The sequence below is a fragment of the Protopterus annectens genome, chromosome 3.part0 (assembly GCF_019279795.1).
Source record: "Protopterus annectens isolate FY-2018-M chromosome 3.part0, PAN1.0, whole genome shotgun sequence".
Lineage (NCBI taxonomy): Eukaryota > Metazoa > Chordata > Ceratodontiformes > Protopteridae > Protopterus > Protopterus annectens.
Genome location: NC_056731.1, coordinates 1,543,268,065 through 1,543,289,253, shown reverse-complemented (window position 1 = coordinate 1,543,289,253; position 21,189 = coordinate 1,543,268,065). Strand labels below are relative to the sequence as shown.

Here is a 21,189-nt window from a genome sequence, read left to right as displayed (position 1 = left end):
CCTGGGAAATCTCAACTTGTAAATACAAGCTTTCCAGTAGAATTCATTATTAGTTAGCTCGAGCCATCCACATGCCTCGGGAATGTGCTCAACCTCAACACCACCACCGCCTTCGGTTCTGAAGCAATTTTCAGCTAAAGCTCAAATTTGCCCTGTGAAATCTCAACTTGTAAACACAAGCCTTCCAGCAGAATTAACTATTAGTTTGCTCGGGCCATCCACAAGCCTCAGGATTGCCCCCCCCACCACCACCACCGCCTTCAGTTCTGAAGCAATTTTCAGCTAAAACTTAAATCAGCCCTGGGAAATCTTAACTTGTAAACACAAGCCTTCCAGTAGAATTAATTATTAGTTTGCTCGGGCCATCCACAATCCTCGGGATTGCACCCCACCACCACTTTCAGTTCTGAAGCAATATTCAGCTAAAGCTCAAATCAGCCATGAGAAATCTTAACTTGTAAATATAAGTCTTCCAGTAGAATTAATTATTATGTATGAAGCACAGCAGACAAGGAGCGAAGCGGAATGTAAACGCCAAACAGAATGTAAATGCCAAACAACACTCAAGTTTTAAATGTCCAACCAAAGGAATAATCCACATGAAATGCGAACGCTGATGATGCACACAAAGACTTTATTATGTTAGACAAGCGCTTTCGCTAATATAGCTTTTTCAGGTCTGTTTGAACAATACATAAAACACAAATGCCCTTTATATAAGCACATAAATACTTGATTCAATTAAAAACTTGATTCAATTAAAAGTCATTAGGCAATCCTCATTGCATATTTAAAGGGAAATGCAAAAACAGAGAAAAATAAACTGTGATAACCTAGAAAGACAACGAATACACAGTATAAATCAAATATATAACATATAAAAAATATAATAAAGTGCATACATTCAAACTATATACGTATATACACAATTAATTATGTAGTTATGAAGTATATATAAGTGTATATAACTACATATGTTATTGAAAAATGTATATATAAGAGAATATGTAATGTAAAAAATGTCCCATTTTACACAACTCTCATCAAACATATAAAGCCAGTGATGCGAATAATTATCTTATATTATATTAAATAAGATATATTGTATGTATATTGGTAAGAATATATATGTAATTCATAAATATAAATATACAAAAGAACATACCTAACTATAAATGTGGTATCTAAATAACTGCATGTGTGAACTGATGAAAAATAATGAGAATCAAAGCCTAAAAGTGTAAGTATAAATAGTTATAAGAATAATGCATGTATTCCCTAAAACAAAAATATATGAATATATAAAAATATATGTGAATGTGTAAAAATACATAGAATATATAAAATATATATACTTTTTACATTATGACTGATATGTATACCAAAAGTAAAAATGTATAAAACTAGGTTAGCAGAAGGTGTATATGTATCATACATGTGTGTATATATCTTACTTAATGTTCCTACGCTTCCTTAGCCTTGGTTTAATAGAGGCTCTCTCATTGAGGCCTACCCCATTATCTGCCCGTAAACGTATGATCCAATCACTTTCTTTGCTTTTGGTGTGACTTCTAATGTCACCACCTCTCAGGCTGGTGGGTATAACCTCCAGTACTCTAAAAAGAAAGGTGTGTGTTTCGTCATAGTTCATAACATGTTTAGCTAAGGCATTATTGGATGACCCTTTTCTAATATTATATATGTGTTCTCTAATTCGATCTCTAAATTTGCGATTGGTTTTGCCTACATAGAAACTGGTGCAAACTTGACATACTGCAAGATAAACAACATTACATGTCATACAGTTTGCTCTGGCAGTGATCTTAAATATTTGTGCTGTATCAGGATGTATAAAAGATGGACTTGTGTCTATATATGAGCAAAAGTTACATTGACCACAGGGTATGGTATTTCCTATGCTTTTGTCATTATTAATCTCATTGGAATAACACAAAATCCTCTTAAGGTTCTTCTTGTTCTTATATTGAAATTTTGGAGTGTCACCTACAATATTTCTGATGTCATCATCAATCTGAAAAATAGTCCAAAACCTACTAATAATGTCCCTAACATTATGGTGGTCAGATGTAAAAGTGGTGGTGAATTTCACAACAGATGCTGTATTAGTGCACTTAACATGAGTATCTACATCCTCTTTTGGTCCAAAGTATGGTGTAGCAATAGTATCTCTCAAATTCAATAAATCTTGTAAATTGTTATTCACTTCGTCAATATCATAACCTCTATCTATTAATCTATCCTTCAGACTATTAAGTTCAATGTGAAAAACTTCATCTGTTGGATTAAGCCTAGATGCCCTTATTGCTTGTCCTTTGATGATGTTTTTAAAAACAAAAGAGGGATGCATACTTGATCTCATTAATAGGGAGTTACTATAGCATATCTTTCTAAATATACCTGTATTGATTAAACCATTAGGTAATCTCTCAATGTATAGATCCAAGAACTCAATCTTGTTCGCTGAGTAATTCAAGGTAAATCTAAGATAGCTAGTTAGATTATTCATAACTCCTAGGAATAGCTCTAATTGCTCCATTGTCCCTTTCCATAAAATAAAGACATCATCGACAAAACGTCGAAAAAATAGGACATGTTCCAGAAAGGGTTCTGTTCTAAATAACACACTATCCTCCCATTGGGCCAAAAACATGTTTGCATAACTATTGGCGCATGGTGTGCCCATTGCAACACCATCAACCTGCCTATATATGACATCATCAAAAATGAAGATGTTATTCTCTAATACCAGTTCCAAAAAGTGTACTAGTAGGTCTATTTTCACTATATTGTAATTACTATGTGCTTTCAAGTAGTCAGAGATGTATGTAAGGCCAAGGTTATTAGGTATGATGGTAAACAATGATTGAATATCTAATGTGACAAAAATACATGCATCCGACTCAATGCTATGTCCAACACAATCATAGAGATCTAAGAGAAACTGCTTAGATTCTCTCAAAACATATGTATTATCATTCAAAATGGGTCTTAAATTCTTTTCTATATACAAAGAAAGATGTTCCGTGACCCACCCGCGTCCTGAAACTATAGGTCGCATAGGGGGTTCATTAACATTCTTATGAATCTTTGGAAGCCCATGCATAATAGGAATCAATGGTTCACTAATAGTAAGATATCCATATAGGTCTTCATCTATAAGCTTACTTAAATAAAGATCATGTAATGTATCTCTGATCAATCTTGTAATACTTGTTGGTGTAACATTAGTCACAACTTCATAGAAGCTATCACTCAGCATATGCTTCATCGCTATATAGTAGTGGTCTGTATCCATGACCACTACCTGGCCTCCCTTATCTGCGGGTCTGACAACAATAGTATTGTCATCCTGTAGGGTCCTAAGACTTAGTCTTTCTCTATGTGTGAGGTTGTCTGCAAAGTGACGTCTCCTGCTTTTGTTTTCATTGTAGTATTTATACAACTCATCTTCAGTAAGTCGTTGGTAAGTCTCTATTATAGGATGGTTCAAAGGAACATACTCACTGAGTTTCTTAAACACAAATTTCCTATCTGTTTGATCTTTAGGATCACCTCCTTTATAAAGCAACCTAAGCATAACATTCCTGCAAAATAATTTCAGGTCTACTATAGTTTCAGTAATTGTACTGTTACTTTTAGGTATAAAATTCATTCCTCTACTTAATAAGTTATTGTCATCTTCAGTTAATATTCTTTTGGAGAGATTGTAGACTAATGTCTTTCCTATTTCTTCCACATCCTTTTTAAGGTTTGATTCTGTGGAAACTTTTCTGAGTACTTCCTTTTCTGTCGTCCGCGACTCATAGAGCGCGTACGTCTGGGACCTTTCTCCATTCGTACAGGAAGGGGAAAAGAAACATTCATCACAGTCTCAGGACATGCTATTCTCTGATCCCTTTGTGTTTTCTTTCTGACAACAGTATTCATATCTCTACCTTCTAGAACTGGTTTATTTTTCACTATCTGGACTTCTGGATATAAATTGGTTTCCGCTTGCATACTTGGATGCATGATGTGTATTACGTCATTGGAATCATTGGAAGTCATTGTTATAGATTCCATCCCTTTGTCATTAACATCATGCATAGTAATGGTATCAATCGTTTCTACCCTAGTCTTTGTTATCAATAGAGAAACCTGCTCAACATTTGTAATAATATCTGTATTCACACTTCTGTTGATAGGACTATTTATACCATCCTTATTCACAAGAATTTGTTTGCCTGTTGAGCCTTTGTTAAAACCCATTGGCTCAATATTACGATTTTTATCAGTAGTTACATAAGAAACTTCTACATTGTAATAGTACTGTTATCATCATTTAAAGTTCTGTTCCTCCATTCATCTTGTCTATTAGTGCTAACAAGAACAGAATGAATACTATTAATGTTACTGGAGTTATTAAAAACTTCACCAGAATTATTGACATTGTTCATATTATCATGATTATTGGAATTATATCTGGGCCAAGTGAACACGTGGCCCAATTTAAAATCATTTAAATCCCTAATAATCTTATGCTTTTTTTGTTGTATCAGCTTTCTTTCCAGTGCTAATACACTATCCAACAAATTTTCAAAAAGCGGTAATACAATACCTTCAGGAAATTCTTTGAAAATGATGGACTGTTTATTTTTAATGTCTAAAGTCAAGGCTTTTTCTTCTGGTTCAAAAAAGCTAATTAGTAAGTCCAGATATCTCCGACTAGCTTCCAGGTTCAACTTCTGCCATGCGGATAAAAGTTCAGGGTAATCACGACCCTGACTAGGCATATTGAATATGCGCAGTCCTCGTGGTACAATGTTCTTATCCAGGCAAAAACGCAAGTGCATTCATTGTACTTGAAGCCTTTTTAGTTTGCAAAAGTTCCGTTCTGTATCATCGAGAAGTTGGTGTAGTCTCTCCATGTTTGTCGTTTCTGGAGTGACGTCATCTCTAGGCGCCAGGGTATCCAATTGCCAAACTGAAACTGCAGTACCATCCAAGTACTGTTTAAATCTTCGAAACAAAGACTCGTTCTAATGGTATTCACCTTGTGGAATGTAGTCTAATTCAATACTGGCCATTCTACTTATCGTATATATAACATAAAACGTGCAAGGCAAAAGTATAATGAGACAGTTGAAAACGATCTGCTCCTTGAGGTGACAATAAAAATATTAAATAAATGTCAGTAGAATATACAGTCACCTCTAGATAAACGCTCCTTTTCCAATAGGTAAAAATAATGTATGAAACACAAAAGACAAGGAGCGAAGCAGAATGTAAACGCCAAACAGAATGTAAACGCCAAACAACACTCAAGTTTTAAATGTCCAACCAAAGGAATAATCCACATGAAATGCGAACGCTGATGATGCACACAAAGACTTTGTTATGTTAGACAAGCGCTTTCGCTAATATAGCTTCTTCAGGTCTGTTTGAACAATACATAAAACACAAATGCCCTTTATATAAGCACATAAATACTTGATTCAATTAAAAACTTGATTCAATTAAAAGTCATTAGGCAATCCTCATTGCATATTTAAAAGGGAAATGTAAAAACAGAGAAAAATAAACTGTGATAACCTAGAAAGACAACGAATACACAGTATAAATCAAATATATAACATATAAAAAATATAATAAAGTGCATACATTCAAACTATATACGTATATACACAATTAATTATGTAGTTATGAAATATATATAAGTGTATATAACTACATATGTTATTGAAAAATGTATATATAAGAGAATATGTAATGTAAAAAATGTCCCATTTTACACAACTCTCATCAAACATATAAAGCCAGTGATGAGAGTAATTATCTTATATTATATTAAATAAGATATATTGTATGTATATTGGTAAGAATATATATGTAATTCATAAATATAAATATACAAAAGAACATACCTAACTATACATGTGGTATCTAAATAACTGCATGTGTGAACTGATGAAAAATAATGAGAATCAAAGCCTAAAAGTGTAAGTATAAATGGTTATAAGAATAATGCATGTATTCCCTAAAACAAAAATATATGAATATATAAAAATATATGTGAATGTGTAAAAATACATAGAATATATAAAATATATATACTTTTTACATTATGACTGAAATGTATACCAAAAGTAAAAATGTATAAAACTAGGTTAGCAGAAGGTGTATATGTATCATACATGTGTGTATATATCTTACTTAATGTTCCTCACCTTAGCCTTGGTTTAATAGAGGCTCTCTCATTGAGGCCTACCCCATTATCTGCCCGTAAACGTATGATCCAATCACTTTCTTTACTTTCGGTGTGACTTCTAATGTCACTACCTCTCAGGCTGGTGGGTATAACCTCCAGTACTCTAAAAAGAAAGGTGTGTGTTTCGTCATAGTTCATAACATGTTTAGCTAAGGCATTATTGGATGACCCTTTTCTAATATTATATATGTGTTCTCTAATTCGATCTCTAAATTATTTAAGATCACTGCCAGAGCAAACTGTATGACATGTAATGTTGTTTATCTTGCAGTATGTCAAGTTTGCACCAGTTTCTATGTAGGCAAAACCAATCACGAATTTAGAGATCGAATTAGAGAACACATATATAATATTAGAAAAAGGTCATCCAATAATGCCTTAGCTAAACAAGTTATGAACTATGACGAAACACACACCTTTCTTTTTAGAGTACTGGAGGTTATACCCACCAGCCTGAGAGGTGGTGACATTAGAAGTCACACGAAGCAAAGAAAGTGATTGATCATCGTTACGGCAGATAATGGGTAGGCCTCAATGAGAGAGCCTCTATTAAACCAAGGCTAAAGCGTAGGAACATTAAGTAAGATATATACACACATGTATGATACATATACACCTTCTGCTAACCTAGTTTTATACATTTTTACTTTTGGTATACATATCAGTCATAATGTAAAAAGTATATATATTTTATATATTCTATGTATTTTTACACATTCACATATATTTTTATATATTCATATATTTTTGTTTTAGGGAATACATGCATTATTCTTATAACCATTTATACTTACACTTTTAGGCTTTGATTCTCATTATTTTTCATCAGTTCACACATGCAGTTATTTAGATACCACATGTATAGTTAGGTATGTTCTTTTGTATATTTATATTTATGAATTACATATATATTCTTACCAATATACATACAATATATCTTATTTAATATAATATAAGATAATTATTCTCATCACTGGCTTTATATGTTTGATGAGATTTGTGTAAAATGGGACATTTTTTACATTACATATTCTCTTATATATACATTTTTCAATAACATATGTAGTTATATACACTTATATATACTTCATAACTACATAATTAATTGTGTATATACGTATATAGTTTGAATGTATGCACTTTATTATATTTATTATATGTTATATATTTGATTTATACTGTGTATTCGTTGTCTTTCTAGGTTATCACAGTTTATTTTTCTCTGTTTTTGCATTTCCCTTTAAATATGCAATGAGGATTGCCTAATGACTTTTAATTGAATCAAGTTTTTAATTGAATCAAGTATTTATGTGCTTATATAAAGGGCATTTGTGTTTTATGTATTGTTCAAACAGACCTGAAGAAGCTATATTAGCGAAAGCGCTTGTCTAACATAATAAAGTCTTTGTGTGCATCATCAGCGTTCGCATTTCATGTGGATTATTCCTTTGGTTGGACATTTAAAACTTGAGTGTTGTTTGGTGTTTACATTCTGTTTGGCGTTTACATTCTGCTTCGCTCCTTGTCTTCTGTGCTTCATACATTATTTTTACCTTTTGGAAAAGGAGCGTTTATCTAGACGTGACTGTATATTCTACTGAGAATTAATTATTAGTTTGCTCGGGCCATCCACAAGCCACGGGATTTCGCCCCCCACCACCACCTTCAGTTCTGAAGCAATTTTCAGCTAAAGCTCAAATCAGCTCTGGGAAATCTCAGCTTGTAAACATAAGCCTTCCAGTAGACTTAATTATTAGTCTGATCGGGTCATCCACAAGCCTAGGGACTGCCCCCCACTACTGCCTTCTGTTCTGAAGCAATTTTCAGCTAAAGCTCAAATTAGCCCTTGGAAATCTCAACTTGCAAACACAAGCCTTCCAGTAGAATTAATTATTAGTAAGCTTGGGCCATCCACAAGCCTTGGGATTGCTTAGAAAAGCGAACGATGATTTATCAACCTCATGTAAATGAAAGCTTACAAACTCGAACGCTGAGAACAGCGATTTTTTTTCCAAGGGGAAAAAAATCACTGTTACAAAAAAAAAATAAAAAAAAAGCATTTAAAACATAACATAAAGGTTCGGGCTTCACCCCCACACCCCCAGACATGGGGGGCTTTGAACCTCACACCCCCCTACTTAAATATACCAACTCTGAGATCCCACTACAGTGACAAAAATGGCAAAGTAACAAAGTCGGCCAAGCAATTTCTTTCCCAGGGAAAGAATTTGCTTATATGCCACTTTGTCATTTTGCCTTTTTGTCTTTTTAAGTTCAACCAAGATGCATTCGAAAGAATGCATCTTCTGTCATCTAATAGGAACCCCTCAAATACTCCCTATCAGGAATTACTATTCTACAAACTATTTCTCATGCTATGACATATCTCCGAATAGCATTATTTCCGAGATTCCATTCCTTCATTTTTATGCTTTGTACTACCAATAGGGAATTCAAAGTTTTGCTATCTATATACCAAGCTTTCTCAAATCAAATTAAGGTACAAAAAATCTCCTTGATTGTATATATGCCACTGCATAGAAATTTTCTGTCATTCGTGGATTATGTGTTGTCATATAAAGACATGGAGCTCTGATTGTATACATGCCTCTGTACAGAATTTTTTTTGTCATTTGTTGTATTTGTACTGTTATGTTATGGAGCTTTTCTCCCCAGGCCTCCGCTGTAAATGGACCTTGTTCCAGATGGACTTTTCCAGTGAACAAATGTAAAATAAAAAAAAATAAATAAATAGAAAGTAAGATTGCACTACTGGCCTATCAAATTAAATAAAGAGGAAAAACATGGCAAAGCTTTACTTGATTCATTATTAATCAGTTGTAGCCCTTCTACAATCAAAGAAGAGTTGCACCTTCCCTAGAAGGTGAACATGTAAGCCTAGAAAATGAAAATTGAGACTATAAACAACTGTGTGCCGCAAATTAAAAAAAAATAGTAACTTTAATTTTCCTTCCTCTTCTGGAATTGAATGTTGATGTACTTTACTGGGCACCTACATTCAGTACTGAGGATGGTAGGGATGAGCCTTTTTTTAATAAAAATACTAATATTGATAGCCATTATTGTGATCAGTGACATCCAAAATGTCTAACCTATTCAAACATGTAGCATGATGAACCACAGCAACAAATGTACTATTACCAAGATTAGAGTCTTGTCTTCCTCTTTTGGCATTACTATTGCCCAAAAATAATAATGCTTCAGATTTCTGAAAATGATATCCCTCTGTTTATTTCTATAGCTAACCATCATGGTCATAACTGTACTAACTCAGCAAAATGCAAAATGGCTCCCAGAACCTGCAAGAGTTACATTCTGGATGAATATCCTCAGCTTTATACATCTAAGCAACCATTTCTAAACATCTTATTTTACTCAAGAGATTGTCTGCCTTCTCTTGTTTAACATTGCAGCACTTCAACTAGCCCATCCTCCTTTAAAGATCCCCTCACTAAAAGGCCATTTACAAAAAAGTTGCACCAGCCAGCTGGAACAATATCTCTGAACATATTGTACAAATCGACAATCTAACCGATTTCAAGAAGAATCTCAAAGCCCACTTACAAAGAGGAAACAAACGTCTCTGCTTTAAAGATAATGGCTGTTAGGCAGGCAATACTTGTAGGGTGATTACTATCACTAGCCTTTGATTCCACATCTCATGCCAATACACTTTTTTATATTTCATTCACATTTCATTGTCATTATCAGACAGTGACTTAAATATTAGCAGGAATTTACATTATTAACAGGCTTCCCTCTGTTTATGAAATGATGTTACATTGTTATTATGATAATGATATACCATACTTTTGTGATGTATGTGCAAATTTGTTTCTTAGGTATTTGCATATATTGATACTTTTTGCATTCTTACTTGTTCATTTCTTACAGTTTGGAATATATTATACTTTTTATGCTTGTAATGTCAAATTTATTTATTTATAATTTACTTATTTTATTTTATTTTACACTCGTTGACTGGGATAGTCTGACTGGATACATGTCCATTTTCATCGAAGGCCCGGGGAGAAAAGCTCCAAGATAATAATTCACATTAAACATTTAGTAAATGTTAGTTTCAAGCAGATTACAGTGGTTATTTTGGTGAGGGTCATGGCTGAAAATTATCATTGGAATATTACTTACCCACATGAATGTAAAATAAAATTAATGAATACTGGATAAATATGCAGAGGAAAATGACTGTTTACTTATTTGAAGAGTGTGGGGGAAAGTTAGAGATAGTGTGTAGAAATATAGTGCAACTAGTTTGGAGAAAGAATAGGAAAACAAAGCATGAAGATGTCTTATTATGAAGGAATGTATATAGAACAAATACAAGTAATGCTTTTTCTGAGGCCAGTGTTTAAAAATATAACTGAGAAAAAAAGTAAGGAAACAAACATTACAGATTATTAAGAACATGCTTAAAGGATATGAACCTAGTTGAGATAGAGATTTTAGAGTTGTTTGACAAGAAGGAAAGAAGATAGGGAGTACTTCATGATGACGATTTTGTGAGGATACATCAGACATTAAGGCTATTTAATACATACATATTTTAAGGATTAAAGAAAAACATATGTGTATGCTAAATAGAATAAAACAAGTTATCTGTCCTACAGAAGGCTGGTGTAAGTTGACAGAAAATGTGGGCAGATATGTTTTGGGTAAGTAAGAGATGGTGTGAGGGGTAAGAAAATTTTAGTCCTAACTTATTGGAGTCTAAACACAGAAGGGAATGAGGTGTATATATGAAAACTGTTGAGGTTTAAGCTCCATTTTTAAGTAATAGATTGGATTTGTGTGTTTTGAAACAAGAAGAAGGCGAATAACTGCCTGGAGTGCATAGGCTGCTATATAGATTGAAATGGATATTGTGGAAATTAATATGTAGTAATGCATTTTAAATACAATATTTAATAAGGCATATGATGAGTTCACTCTGTATAAAAAGAGGGGGAGAGAGAGTGAAAGAAAGAAAGTGAGAGGGGCAAACTTAGAACTACTGGATTTCAGGAGGGCAACAAAATTAGTTAATCCAAAGTAGAACAGCAAATTATAAGTTATGGCTTGAAGTGAGAAGATTAGAAAGTGGCTTATAGCAACTAAATGGATCTTTGTTTTCTTTCCCCTCCTCCTCATTGCTTCATACATTCTGGCCATCCCAGTGTCCCCATCCTTTGCCATGTCTGCCAACTCCTCCATCCATCCCTGGACTTTCTATTGATTCTAGACAGGAGGAGCATGGAACCTAAGTGTGCCTTGGGGAGACAAGCCAGCAACTGCTTTGGCTGAGGGAAGGATATTTTGTTTAATGATCTTCCCTTTTTTCCTCACACCCTCCCATGTGCTAATCAACACATAAAACAAGGACTACTTCCTTCTTTAGACCACACTTCCCCACATGAAGCATAATTGATTAGCACCTTCCTCCTGTGATGGGCACACCCATCCCTCCCCGCTAATGCCTAAGACACCAAAACCAACAATTGAACCTGGGTCACTTGGAAAATAATTTGGGGCTTTATCCCTTTACTTCATGGTGCTGACTTAAAGGGATCATTGTTGAGATAGGAAGCAATGGCTGTGAGTTGTTATGGGATGATGCTGAATTACAAGACAACTGCTGATAGTGTTTGTTGTAAATTGTTTTGGACAAAATTTGGAATTTAGAACCTGGTGAAATTTATGGAGAGTTTCTATGATGTTGCTGTAGGGAGTGTATTAGTGAACTGAGTGTTTTAAAGCTAAGAAAAAGAGTGAGAAAAGAGACAAGGATGCTGTTCCAGAATTGCAATGTTCTGAGCCACAGACAAGTGAATTAAGAATCTGAATGTACCAGGTTTTGATTGGTTAGGACTATAAGACTCTGTCTAGAGTATATGCTGCATTTGGTACCAACACAAGATGTTCCTCCAGAATCCAAAGAAAATGTTTGTTTATTGACGGTCACTTGTTTTCTGGTTACTGATCCATTCATCCAACTTCAACCCTTTTTCCCATTTTGCACATGGGTCGAGGTGTCACTTCAACAGTAACAGTCATATCATGCAGATCCAGCCAGCCATCCTCAACCCCTTTTTCCATTTAGAACATGGGGTCAGGGTGTCACTTCAACAGTGACAATCATCTCAAACAAATAGGTCATTCGCACCACTCATTCACACACACACACACACACACACACACACACACACACACACACACACACACACACACACACACACACACACACACACACACACACACTCACACTCTCACCTGCACCAATTTAGAGTGCCCAATCCACCTAATGCATGTCTTTGGAATGTGGGAGGAAACCAGAGCACTTGGAGGAAACCCACGTGACTGCAGGGAGGACATGCAGACTCCACACAGAAGACACTCCAGCTGAGAATTGAACCAAAGAACATCTTGCTGTGAAGTGACTATGCTAACTGCTGCATCACCACAGCCACCCTTCTGGTATCACAGTACAAACATTGATATCCTGTTTCATTTAACTGCACTGTCTACATCTGTAGGCATGTTCTTTACTTTTTGTAAAGTATCGTCTTGGGTGCAGATCAGTTATTGAAAAATATTTCTGTCAGCAAAGTTAGTAACAATAAGACACTAAAACACATTTCTGCACCACAGATTTAAGTGAGTGATGTGGCATTTCATTCATTTTCCTCTATCCATTAGAAACAATAAGAAGCAACCTCATCCTTTAAATTATGCCCAACCAGTGGAACAAACTAAGCTGAGAAACAGTATTTTTAAACACATAGGCATCGTTCTTCACAGATACACTAAACTTCCCAGCATATTTCTTTGTACATTCTAACCTTCACTTACAATTACCATATGATAAAATACATAAAGGGCTTTATATGGCTAGAAAAATACCTTGTACCCCACCATGCAAGGGACTGTACCCATTACAGTCCCTTACTTCCAACTCTGATGACACTGCTTCCTGGGTGGGATAAAAAATATTTAACAAAAGTGCACTGACCATCTTCAATAAATAAGATCACCAGACTTGGAGAAAAAAAAGAAAATAACAATTAAATTAAGTCACTTCATTTTTAGTAACATTTCATCATCCACATGACTTACTATCACAGTGATGTCACTAAGGTATGCTACTTCCTAACAATACTGCCTCTCATATCTTTCAAGGAAGAAAAATCCCTAATAATGATGTCATATTTATCACTTAAGGAAGAATAATATCATGAAAATCACGTTCTGTCATTAAAATTAGTATCACATTACTCTTTAGTGGTACAGTTAATGTCACCATGGGCCTTACAATACAAACACCACAAATTAATTTTACTGTCAAAATGTTCTTGCTGTCATGCTATTTTTCTTGCTTAGGTGTATAGAAATAGTCGTATACAATAGAATGTTCACATTTTTCGTGGTTTGTATAACTCCCACTGAGAACTGCAACATAACAAAGACATGTACGAGTCTTAATATTACCTGCTGAAAATGGTAGAAAAGCATCAGGCCTCATAAACTCTCCTTCATCATTTAGGAAGTTCTTGGGATTGAACTCATGAGGAAATTTCCACTGGGATTCATCACAGAGCACTGAGCTTAAGTTAGCCATCACCCTGATGCCCTGTAAATCAGCAGAGGAAAAGAAATCAGTGTCTGTTACCAGAAAATATCACTTATTTAAGTGATATTTATGCAGAGAAATTCTTTGTAACCTTAGAAACATGGGAACAGAGAGATTATGTGAATCCACAAGCAAATAAAGTAAACTTCCTTAGGATGCACAGAGGACAACTCAGAGCCAGTAATGAAGTATAAACATTTATCAACCACAGTTAAGCACTTTAATTCTTAAAATTCACTGGAACATCATCAAAACTAAAATATTAGGTTAAAACAAACATTTAAATATCCCTCCTAAGGGTCACATGATAAAACAAAAGACTACGTAGAATCACACACACTCATGATGCTTCAATTTTAAAACCGAATTCAGACAGTTTTATTAAGACCAGGGTAGCTAGCTGCATTTAATTTGATCCGACATCTAAACTCACAAGCATCAAGATGTTCATCCATTATTCTACCCTGAATGTTTTTCTTAATTTGCTTTATTACTAAAAAGACAAAAGCATGAGTGTTACATACCATTGCATGGTTGTACAATGCATTAGTAGGTTTGTTGTTTCTACTATCCAGGCTGTGTTCGTAAATCTGATCACTTAACCTCCTAGAGGTTTTACTCACATCGAAGGCAGGGTATTTTAGGAATTGGGCTAAATATGCCACATTTGTGGAACAACAGTTATAATGCCCATTGATTTTATAAGTCACTCTTCCAACTATAAAAGCATTACCACAAATAATCTTGAAGCAATGTGGGCAAAATCACATTTTTTCATTACAAATGCTTTAGGCTGTCCCTCTTGCATACTTACTCCTTCCAAATATTTTTTAAATGACTTGTCTCTCCTATAAAGATAAAATGGTTTCTCACCAATTTTACTTAATACAATGGGGTCTGTATAAAAAAAACTTCAATTTTTATTAATGCATTTAGTAATGGCAAAACTATCCAGTGTAAATGTAAATATAAACAACTTCCTATTGGAACTTCCCTGCTGATCAATTACCTTTCCTGTCTTACTATCACCTTGGCCATTAATACTCAAAATAGGTAAATAATATAATAATTTTTTGTCATATTTCATTTAAATAACTAAAGGGTGTATCCGCTCTTCAAAACATGCCCATAAGAACATCACATTCAAAAAAATGGTATCAGGTTCAGATATTATTCTGGTCAATCTGACCAGATGGCCTTTGACAACTGATATTTTTTCATAGGATGCCAGCTGGAATAGTGGAGATAAGAGTTTGAAAAAGTTGACTTGAGGTAAATATTAGAGACAAATCTGCGACTGGCTATATCTTGACTAATCTCAACATCTAAAAAATTAATTTTATAATTATCAAAACTGTGAAAGAAGACAAAAAAAATGTGTGGTATTATTAATGTACTCTAAAAACACTTCTAATCTTTCAGGGGTGTCAAAAATGCAATCCAAAAGTCTGGTATAGAGACACCAATTGCCTATAATGTTGCTGTTGAGCACATATCAATCTTCCCACTCAGCCATTACATAATTGGTGAAAAGGGGGCACATATGGCACCCATGGCTACACCAGTGACCTGTCTAAAAAACTGGGCCTCAAAAATGAAGAAAATAGTTTTTCAATACTAATTCCATTAGGGACATCATAGTATCAACTTTCCAAGTTCCCAGATCAGTATTTTTAAAAAGCTGGTTCTCAAGCCAGTTAAGACATTCCTTATGTGGTATGACTGAGAATAAACTGTGTACATCTATCATGACAAAAATAACATCAGAAGAAAATTTAATAATGCCCAAAAGCCTCAAAAATTGCCTGGAATCTTTGCAAACCTGACAATTATTTTTACACCTTCCTTAAGTTTATTATCTAGAAACTTGGCTATAAAATAAGTTTTAGATTGAGATGCATCCACTATAGGATGAAAAGGGGGATTAATCATATTAGTCTGAATTTTTGGTATCCCAAAAATAGTGGCAGTAACTCGTTTGGTATTATGCATGAAATCAAACTCGTTTTTTGTTATTTTCCCCAGAAATAACATATCATGTTATACACTATCTATTCTAGAATATGCAACAGAAACTTCATTTCTTGAAACTTCTTCATATGCTTCCTCTAACAATAACAAGCTTATAGAATTGAGATAATAAGCCCCCTCCCCTTTATCAGGCTTCATTATCCATATACTGGAATCAGTGGTAATATCTCTCAATAGCCTCCTTTCATCGGTACTTAATTACAAAACTCAGCTTCACAGGTGTCATGAAAAAGATGTTTAAAGTCAACTTCACAACATTTTCCAAAAGTTTTAACAGTCTGTTGCAAAGGGAGATTAAACACACTTAGTCTCCGCATTCTGAACTAACACTGCCAGTCTCTTTGTGACTAAACCAAAGAACCAAGTTAAATTTTTGACAAAACAATATCAAGTCAATAATAGCTTTCACTGGATCCGCGTGCCTTGCAGGCACAAATGATAAACCCTTTGGTAGCAAGTTAGCATGTGCACTAGTAACTTGTTTGGAAGAATAATTAAAACTTTAAAATTCCCACTATCATTTCAGGCTTAACTTCAGTCTCAACAGTCTCATCATGAAAAAGTTGCTGACCATTATTTACGGCTCCGTTTATTTCACTGCTTCCATTTGGGCTTTGTTTCTTGCCACAGGTAAAATTCATTTTGTAATTCCAGGAGTTGGTCCATTCCTGGTAATTTTTGATTCTTTCGGACCTCCAAACAGTTTCTGCTTCTAAACTCCATTTATACTTCCTGAGGGAGAGGGCGGCTCTTCCTCCCTAAACTCATGCTGATTGGCCAATCGGATCCCATTTCACTGAAAACAAGGTAATGAAAATGGACACCATTCCTATGTCAGGGCATAAATAAAGTTAAAAAAATGAGTTTTGCTTCAGTCTTTGATGACATTTGATGCAAGTGCTCTTCTCAGCACATGCAATGTACACAGAATTGCCTCTTTTTGAGTTCATAAGGGGTTACTTTTATTAGTTGCATATTCAAATATGTTTGAAGATTCTTTATTACTAGCCCTGCAGCTCCTACTACAGCTGGAGCTATCTTGTGTATACTTATTCCACATTACTCTGTTTTCTGCTTGAAAGAACTGAGATTCTACAAATGTGTGTCTTTCAGTTCATAAGATACTGTGGTCACAGGGTATAGCCAGAAGCATATCTAGTTCAAACAGTACCATGGGATGATATTATGAACCAGCTCCCCATCCCCACAGCTCTTCAAGTGAAGAGCAAAAAACAAACAAACAAACAAACCAAAACAAACAAAAAAGTGCTTCACTGTAATAAGCCAACCTGTACATTTATTTTAAATGATTGATCATTAGATCTACACCCCCCCCCAGCTCTTCAAACTGAAGAGCAAAAAAATAAAAAATAAAATATTACACCACTCACCGCAAACATTCAGGTCCTGTTTCTGTACTCTGCCCAATTTACCATTTTATTTAAAAAAATATTCTTCTAAACTACAGCAAACTGTTTGCAATAAATATAGCAAAGAGTTGCTACAGTGTATACCTTGCCTGTATAGAGTGCTACAGTGCTCAGGTTTTAAGTAAAAAATTACAACTTTTTTTTACTTTTAAACTGTAGCAAACTATTTGCTATAATTTAGCAAGCAGTTGCTGCACTTTTAGACCACATATGGAGTGCTACAGCACTCTGGTTTGATCACAAATGCAATACCAGCTTTTAAAACATTAAAGAGAAATCAGGATTGGCCAATTGTGCCCCCAACACTTTGCACCCTGTGCAGTTGCCCCTCTCACCCCACCACAACTATTCTACTAGGTGTAACAATTCCAATAATCAGAACAATTTCTGTCTTTATCTCTTGAACTACCAGTTTGCTTGTTTATACCATCATAGCTTCTTGTATGGGGTGATCCCACATGATCACTACTTCATCATTTTCAACAAACCTTTCTGGTTCATGTTTCCAATGTGTCTCAGCTACCTCTATGTTTTAATGTTTACAAAGGCTCCACTGTAACAACCTTGCAACATTACTCTTTCAGTGTACAAACCTTCAACCAGGAGATCTTAATCATAAGAATTTTCTGATGTAGCATGAGATGTTTACTCCAGGAGTTTGGTAAGCTTTTAGCTTTATAATCAATTCCAGCTCTCTCTTTCCTAGCAAACCTCTTGTGTTGCCTTCACAGATGGACATTGTGGACCTATTCTATGAAATGAAATGTGATATTTATGTAGTTCTTGAGGCTCAGTATATATGTGGTGACTAGTTACTTGTATCATTCACATGGATGTTATGTATGTGATTAGTAATTATCTTTTTCATGGAGGTTAATGGTTGTCCATTGTAAAATGCTCAACAGCCATCACATTAAGTAAAACAAACAAAATAGGGGGTATTGCAGTCACTATACTCCATGCTGTAATATTTCTTCCTTGTGATGGGATAGTAAATACATCCCTTCTGGCTCATAAGGCTGCATGATTTCCACAGAGGTGGGTGTGGGCCAAAGGGAAGATACCTGTAATGTTCACATGGAATTCCTGATGTAGTGTCTCTAACCAGTCCCTGATATTTCTGGTCCACCAATAATTAAAGTATAGCCCAAAGTCTAGGATTCTGCTGAAGTATTTGTTCCATGTCAGTATGCTCCATCTGGATTGTACTAAACTTTTAATTTCACTTGAGTCCCTGGTGTAAGTTGCAGTCATGCTTTGCTGGAGATCTTCTTTGTTCTAGGCATTCTTGCGAGGTCAAGAAGCATCTTATGAAGGGACTAGGATGGTGCATGCCTTGCTTTCCATGAGAATGATGATGGGGTTTAAGATACCTTGGATTAAACTTGGTTGGTAATCTCATTCTAGAGGGACAGTTCTATCTCCACCAAGACTCACGCAATGCACATGCCACGAGATTTAATTGCATTACTCTTGGTAATATGAGAATTCATGATGAAGGCTTGCAACAAGAAATTCAGATGTGTAGGTTTCCTAAATAAGTTGTTGGAGTTTATGGGAGTGTTTTTTTTTTTTTTATTAAATAATATTCAGGAATGCAAACTTCACCACGTTGTAGTGAGTGTGGAGTTCTTGGTGTTTAAAAAATAGATACACATTTTCCAGTGAATCATTCCAGGTAAAGGAAAATAAGATTGATACCACAGTACAAGGACAAAATGATTGACTTCAACAATTGGCTAAGCTAATGGTGTCATTCTAAGGGGATCCAGTATCTGTCTGCCTGGGATGACAAGATCGACAGACCATAATGTTTTGCCAGAGATGGCCTGCACCTGTTGCCCTTGGGATTCCGGATACTGGCTAAGGCTCTTGCCACCCCTATAGTGCCTTTTTTAGGCAAGTTTCAAATGACAAATTCACCACCGTAACAGATACAAGCAAGCAAAATCTGAGGGTAATGCTACTTAATGCTACAAGTCTAAACCTCAAAATGCACTCACTCGAGGCACTCCTTAAAATGGAGAACATCACCATCTGTGCAGTGTCAGAGACATGGTTCAAGGCTGCAGAGAGCACCCCTGCATTACCAGGCTATAATTCATACCACACCTTTCGGCCACCGAACCTGGACCAAAACATTAAAGGCAGACTCGTGTCCATATTCATTAAGGATATCCACACCTCCAGGCTAGTTGCTCAGCATAATGCAACTGAGATTATCCAAGTGCAACTAACTCTGGTCTGGGCAAGAGCGCAATCCAAACTGTAGCTTGCTACAGATCCCCCACCATGCCCCAGAATTCCCACTCCTCACATCTTGATACACTGGAAAATATTAGGGGACAACCCAATACCCTAATAATCGGCTATTACAACTACCCCACCATTAACTGGGAAAACTACTCATGTACCAACTCTTTTGCTCAACATTTTCTGGAATTCATAAATTCCAATGCCTTGGATCAACTTATCCACACCGACACCTGTGGCAGCAATATCCTAGACCTGGTAATTACCAACATGGGTGACTGGTGTTCCACACCAAAGGTCAATTCCTCATTGGTCAGATCCAACCACAAGCTAATCACCCTAGACATCCACATCCCGCCACCAGCCCCAATTAGGGAAACTACCATAAAAAAATTTCTCCAAAGCTAACTTCACACTTCTTAAGACAGAAGTGGCAAACTTCACGACATCCATGCACATGGGCAATAGAGGTACAACTGCTGAATCCTACACAATTGTACTTTAAAAGCACTTACACCAGTGCATGGATTGTGCTATCCCTAACAGAACCAAGATACTATCCTCCAAAAAAAAAATGAAGCAAATCTGGTGTTCCCCTGCCATAAACAAACTCTACAACAGAAGAAAGAAACTGTTGCAAAAAAAGTGTACAATCCCATGATTGGAGGAACTCCCTGGTCAGCCTCAGTAAGAAGCTGAGATCATAAAATCCTCCAAAGCTAGTTACAAAAACAAAATTGCCACTGATTCTAAAGACAACCACAAAGCATTTTCTAGCTATGTCAAGAATCTCAATGGCAACACTCAGATCTGCTCTGAGTTACAGCACAATGGCACTAAATATACAGAACCAACTGATATTGCCAACATCCTAGCAGATAGATTCAGTGCTAACTTTACCCCCCTCTCACCCCCTAAAGGGCCCATCTCTATACTGGAAGAATGCAAAGTTCCTGTAATCATGGCTGCACAGGTAAAAACCACACTCTCCAAATCCAAGAACACAGCATCCATGAGACCTGACAACATCCCAGGCTGCTTTCTACATGGACTACAGAACGAACTGGCACCCCACCTAAGTAGCATGTTCAATCATATCCTCACCTCAGGCTTTGTGCCCATGGAATGGTGCACAGTGACAGTTATCCCACTCCACAAAGGGGGATCCTCCACGGACCCCGGGACTACCACCCCATTAGCCTGACGAGCCTGGTCTGCAAGGCCATAGAATGTATCATCATGGAACTTATAAACAAAGACATTGGTAATCTCCAAACTCTGGACCCCACCCATTTCAGGTTTGTAAAAGGCAGATCATGTCTCCTAAACCTGATAGACTTCTTTGAGGCAGTCACCAATGCTGTAGACAAGGGTAAGGTGGTTCACACAGCCTATCTAGATCTCACCAAGGCTTTTGACACCATTCCCCACTCTGGAATTTTAGATAAACTCACTAAAGTAGATATAAATCTCTATGTCACAAGATGGGTTGCCAACTGCCTCACTGACAGAACCCACACTGTGAAAGTAGCAGACTCCAAATCCAACTTCAGACCAGTGAC

At 35.7% G+C, this 21,189-nt stretch overlaps 1 protein-coding gene across 1 annotated transcript in view; it reads right to left on the bottom strand.

Moving 5' to 3' along the window:
• LOC122796834 (cytochrome P450 2J5-like) overlaps positions 1–21,189 on the bottom strand; it is a 571,510-nt gene that overhangs the window by 91,774 nt on the left and 458,547 nt on the right. Inside the window, exon 8 of the mRNA XM_044065577.1 lies at positions 13,772–13,913. Coding sequence (XP_043921512.1) covers positions 13,772–13,913 — 142 coding nt within the window. The remainder of the gene's footprint in view (positions 1–13,771; positions 13,914–21,189) is intronic.